A 5857-nucleotide genomic window follows, 5' to 3' on the forward strand; every position below is an offset into this window, starting at 1 on the left:
CTGAGATATATATATCCAGGCAAGGAGGATTTATAGCCAAAAGAGGGTTTGGAAACAAGTCTGTTGGTGGCACAGCTGTGCCTGCAGATAAGGCAGTTTCACTGGAGTTGCTGCAGGAGCCAGCGTTGGTGGCTATGTGGGAGATTGCCAAAATTACGATAAGCTTCAAGAATTATGCCAATATATTGGAAAAGCCTGCTGCATTAATTAGGGAATTTCTCACCAATTTATATCAAACTTGTCATCCTTCTTTACAAATTTACTATGCTGTTCCCTCTGGGTTGGTAATAAGGAGAACAGATGAACATAATTCCTGCTTCAGATAAGATCTTTGATGAGGGCGCTCAGATGGAAACCCAATGGGGATACTTACAGGTGCAATGCTGTAATCAAATTGACGCTGACTGGCTATAGGCAAAGCAGGACAAGTTGATTCACCTGAAGCCTCAGCTAACAGCTTTTTAACTAAAGCTCTGAGGTCAATGTGTGAAACAATCCCACATGGAGCAACTCACCCCTACTAGAATGTCCAAGGTCCTGGTCCGGATCCTCAGCGAATCTCACGCTCTAGCCCGGTCTGTGGGGCAAGTGCTGCAGTGTAGGTACTTGCCCTGTGCGATCCTCATGTTCCTCCGAATCTGTGGCTGCAGCTCTCCAAGATGCTTCTGCGTCCGTGGAAGGATGAGTCGCTGCTGTGCTTTAATGACTGTGGAGGCTGGACACGTCCCCGGCTTCTCGTGAGGATGAAGCCAGCACCATATGATGATGGTGTAGGAAGTCCTGCACCGGATCGCAAGGCTTACGGGGACAGGGCTGTGGCTTTTTCATGCACACTTCCTGTGCTAACAGATCTCGCTAAAGATGCACGTGATGAGTACGATACCCTGGGTCTCTGAATCCTTCGGGCACCCCTGCTTCTCTGCGATGTCGGCGGGGCTTCACCCGCAGATTGTTGGGGGGAACACGGTTGACGAAGAGGAGATATGGCTTCACTTGCTGCTGAGGTAGGGTTCATAGGCAGTTTCTCAGCCATTGAGCTCTATCTTCCTCCCTGGCCCTTCTCACCAATTGCTGTCAGAGGTTTTCCATCTTCTTTCTTCTGATAAGGTAAATGGCATAACGTGCCAAAAACAGGGCTACATAAAATCTTCCTGGTTTTTTTATGAAGCAGCCAATCAGAAACCATAACAAGTGCGCCAAAAGCAACTGGCTAGAACTGGAATAACCTGCTCATGACTCCACTGCTTGCAGCAATGACCTTTTGACCTTGGCACGAAAGCCTTGAATCCAATAAAATACATACACCATAACAATCCCAAAATGGCCAACTATTTATAAGGTCTGTGTTCCCATGAGATCTCCCTACATTTATTTTCGGAGGGGCTACCATTAGATGTGGAAAATCTTCCAGTAAAAAATGCATGTTCATTTTTAGTGCATTTCCATGTAAGAAACACATCAAAAGTGCATGTAATCGGCACCTAAGTATATCAATAGATTTTGACAAAGCCAAATACCAGGGAGTATCAAAAACAAAGCAGCTTTATTTAAAGTAAATGCATTTTATTAAGCGTTACATTAAACTATAAATGCTATCTATGAGGGTGCATTATTTTAAGGGCTTCATTATAATATAGAGGCTGCCTATGGAGGTGCATTATATTGGGGTTGCATTATACTATAGAGGCTGCCTATGGGGTGCATTATATTCGGAGCTGCATTATGCTATAGAGTTTGCCTATGGGTGGTGCATTACATTAGGGGCTGCATTATACTATAGAGTCTGCCTATGGGAGTGCATTATATTAAGTGCTGCATTATGCTGTAGAGTCTGCTTATGGGGGTGCATTATATTAGGGGCTGCATTATACTGTAGAGTCTGCCTATGGGGGATGCATTATATAAGGGCTGCATTATACTATAGAGTCTGCTAATGGGAGTGCATTATATTAGGGGCTGCATTATACTATAGAGTCTGTCTATGGGGATGCATTAAATTCGAGGCTGCATTATACTATAGAGGCTGCCTATGGGATTGCATTTTATTAGGGGCTGCATTATACTAAAGAGTCTCCCTATGGGGGTGCATTATATTCTATAGAGTCTACCTACTGGAAGTGGATTATACTATAGAGTCTGCCTTTGGGGAGTGCATTATACTATAGAGCCTGCCTATGGGAGCTCATTATACTATATGGAGGCCTATGGGGAGTGCATTATACTATATTGAGGACTATATTGAGTATTGTCTGTATTATACTATATGGAGGCTATATAGGGGCAATCACACAGTGTGTAGATCACAGTGTTGGAGCTATCAAACAGTTTGGGGGATTCTAAGGGGTTAGTATATATACAGTGAGGGGGCATTAGACTATGTATAAGAAAGAATCATACTGTGTATAGGGGAGCTGTACAGGGGGGAGACTGGGAACATTATTAAATGTAATGTGAGCATTTATTGTTATAGGGGAACTCAGGTTACTGTGACTGTCAAAGGGGCACACAGAGGGCATTATTACTTTCTAGGGGACAAAATGTGGGTACTGTTTTCTAGGGCACTTACACCTGGCATTACTGTATTCTAGAGGGTTGCTATAGAATTTAGAGGGCACAGAGAACCACAGAGCAGGTGCAGTAATAGGTTCACATATGGCAGCAGCGGTTCAGCATTGGGGTATCAGCAAGATGAGTAGTTTGTGCAGGTTGGGAATAGTCCCTCTGGGGACAGTGCTGAAAAGAAGAGAAGTCAAATGAGTCTTTGTTGCATTCTCTGCAGCCGAGTTCTGGCTGGAAGAAGTTGTCATGGTGGTCTGGGCCAAATGGAAAAGACGTGAAAAGTGAACGATTCCATCAGAAAGAACGTCAGCAGTAAGTCATTATCTGTAACTGTGCAGTGATCTCTTATATATTCTGTCGGACTGGTATTTACCACTGACCATATGGCGGTAATATCAATATTGGTCTTTATATAGAAATTATTTTCAGCAACAGTGCAGTCATCTGCTGAGGTTCTCCTGCACTATTAGGGTGCGTCATCCAGTTGTAATCAAGGTTACCTAGTTAGGGACCCACTCAGAACTTTCACCCCCCCGAACCAAAACCCTAGCTATGCCTCTGAACCTAATTTAAATGCTATGGAAATTCTGCAGCGTCAAAAACTCACCAAAAGCTCAGTGTGGGAAAAGTTCAGTATTTGGTCAGTATTTTACCTCAGTATTTGTAAGCCAAAACCAGGAGTGGGTGATAAATACTTATAACTTGTATTTTGAAATAGTTAAACTGTAAAGATCTGCAATATGTTGGTGCTATATAAATAAAGATTATTATTATTATTATTATTATAAATACAGAAGTGGGTGACGTGTTTCTATTATACTTTTCCTCTGATTGTTCCTCTCCTGGTTTTAGCTTACAAATAGCGAGGTAGAAAAAACTCCACCAAATACACCAAATAGTTCCATCCGATTAAAACTGATACATTAAGAGTCAATGAATTAAAAAAAAGTCTACCTGCTTCTGTAGAAATAAAAACAACTGAAGACACTAAGATAAAACTAGGATAACACGCGAGAAAAAAAAAAGGTCTATGGTAACAATCAAGAAAATGTGTGAAATAAGGCTTATACCAAATGTTTTTCATGTTTTTAGTAGTTCATCTCTCCCTTGCTCACGTGCAGACATACTTATTCCTATAGTTTTACCTGGGATAAACTTTCAGGTAAGTTGTTGAAGTCCAGATGGAAGGCGTTCCCCACCAAGGGGAGAGAGAAGGGTCCTGGGGGGTAATTCCGTCTTTTTCTGTTCTTCACCCAGTAAATTAGTAGACAAACTACAGCAATAGCAAGGCCTATACAAGTAGTATTCCCAACAGGCAACAAGGATAATGGGAGAAACAGAAGCTCCATGTCCAAGGGTGGTCTCAGTTCTGGTGCTAGCTCTTCCTTACAGAACTAAATAGCAATTAAGATAATATCGCAGGAACTGCACAGAGGCCGAGATCTCACTACTTGGTACGTTTAGCCCTTTGTCTGCCACTGTAGGTCTCCGAGCATTTTATCTATGATGAAACCTCATGATCCGAAGTTCAGTGTCCTTAGATACACCTAGAGGAACTTGTCCTTGCAGTATGAAGATCTGCAAAACCTGCACTCATGTAGAGACCAAAGACGATGCAGATTCCCAACACACAGCAGGACGATAAGATTCCCAGGGCATTCGCATCTTCTTCTTCCAATGTGGTGTACTTAATTCTGTTCACTATATCTCCTATTGGGGGTCTCTATGTGGGAGAAACAGGACAGAAACTGAGAGCAATGATGAGGTCTCATCGCCACACAATTGCAGATAAAAAAAAAAACTATGTACCTGTGGCCAAACATTTCTGTAGTCCAGGACACAACATAAACAGTATGAAAGTTATCATATTAAAAGGCAATTTTAAATCACAAAAACATTGCAGGGTTTGGGAATACAAAATTATTAACCCCTTTCTGCCATTGGACGTACTATTCCGTCCATGTGGGGTGGGCCTTACTTGACAAGGACGGAATAAAATGTCCAGAGCGATCAGCCGCGCTCCCGAGGGGAGCGCGGCCGATCGCGGCCGGGTGTCAGCTGACTATCGCTGCTGACATCTTGCACTATGTGCCAGGAGCGGTCACCGCCCCGGCACATTAACCCCCTGCACGCTGTGATCAAATTGCTGTTCCGGCGGTATAGGGAAGCATCGCGCAGGGAGGGGGATCCCTGTGGGCTTCCCTGAGACCCCCGGAGCAATGCGATGCAGCAGGCCTGGATCCAAAATGGCCGCGGGATCCGAGTCCTGCAGGGAGGTGGCTTCACAGCGCCTGCTCAGAGCAGGCGCCGGGAAGCCTCCCTGATGTGCACGTCAGATCGCTGATCTGACACAGTGCACAGCAAAGTGTCAGATCAGCGATCTGTCACTTTACTGTGATGTCCCCCCTGGGGCAAAGTAAAAAAAAAATATTTCCATATGTAAAAAAAAAAAAATTCCTAAATAAATATAAAAAAATTATTGTTCCAATAAATACATTCCTTTAAATAAAAAAAAACAACAAAAGTACACATATTTAGTATCACCGCGTCCGTAACGACCCGACCTATAAAACTGTCCCACTAGTTAACCCCTTCAGTGAACACCGTAAAAAAAACAAAAACAAAAAACGAGGCAAAAAACAATGCTTTATTATCATACCGCCGAACAAAAAGTGGAATAACACGCGATCAAAAAGACGGATATAAATAACCATGGTACCGCTGAAAATGTCATCTTGTCCTGCAAAAAAACGAGCTGACATACAGCATCATCAGCAAAAAAATTAAAAAAGTTATAGTCCTGAGAATAAAGCGATGCAAAAATAATTATTTTTTCTATAAAATAGTTTTTATCGTATAACAGCGCCAAAACATAAAAAAATAATATAAGTGAGATATCACTGTAATCGTACTGACCTGAAGAATAAAGCTGCTTTATCAATTTTACCAAACACGGAACGGTATAAATGCCCCCCCCCCCAAAAAAAGAAATTCATGAATAACTGGTTTTTGGTCATTCTGCCTCACAAAAATCGGAATAAGAAACGATAAAAAAGTCACGTGCCCGAAAATGTTACCAATAAAAACGTCAACTCGACCCGCAAAAAACAAGACCTCACATAACTCTGTGTACCAAAATATGGAAAAATTATAGCTCTCAAAATGTGGTAAATAGTGTTGAGCATTCCGATACCGCAAGTATCGGGTATCGGACGATATTTGCGGTATCGGAATTCCGATACCGAATTCCGATACTTCCCGCGTATCGGATACCGGAATCGGAAGTTCCCAGAATTCA

At 42.5% G+C, this 5857-nt stretch overlaps 1 protein-coding gene across 1 annotated transcript in view; it reads right to left on the reverse strand.

Annotated features, from left to right (window-relative positions):
* LOC138642948 (cytochrome P450 2D17-like) overlaps window positions 1-4049 on the reverse strand; it is an 83750-nt gene extending 79701 nt beyond the window's left edge. The window contains exon 1 of the mRNA XM_069731581.1: window positions 3705-4049. Coding sequence (XP_069587682.1) covers window positions 3705-3908 — 204 coding nt within the window. The 5' untranslated portion in view covers window positions 3909-4049. The remainder of the gene's footprint in view (window positions 1-3704) is intronic.
* Window positions 4050-5857: the final 1808 nt, after the last annotated feature.

Source organism: Ranitomeya imitator, chromosome 6 (assembly GCF_032444005.1).
Source record: "Ranitomeya imitator isolate aRanImi1 chromosome 6, aRanImi1.pri, whole genome shotgun sequence".
Classification (NCBI taxonomy): Eukaryota; Metazoa; Chordata; class Amphibia; order Anura; family Dendrobatidae; genus Ranitomeya; species Ranitomeya imitator.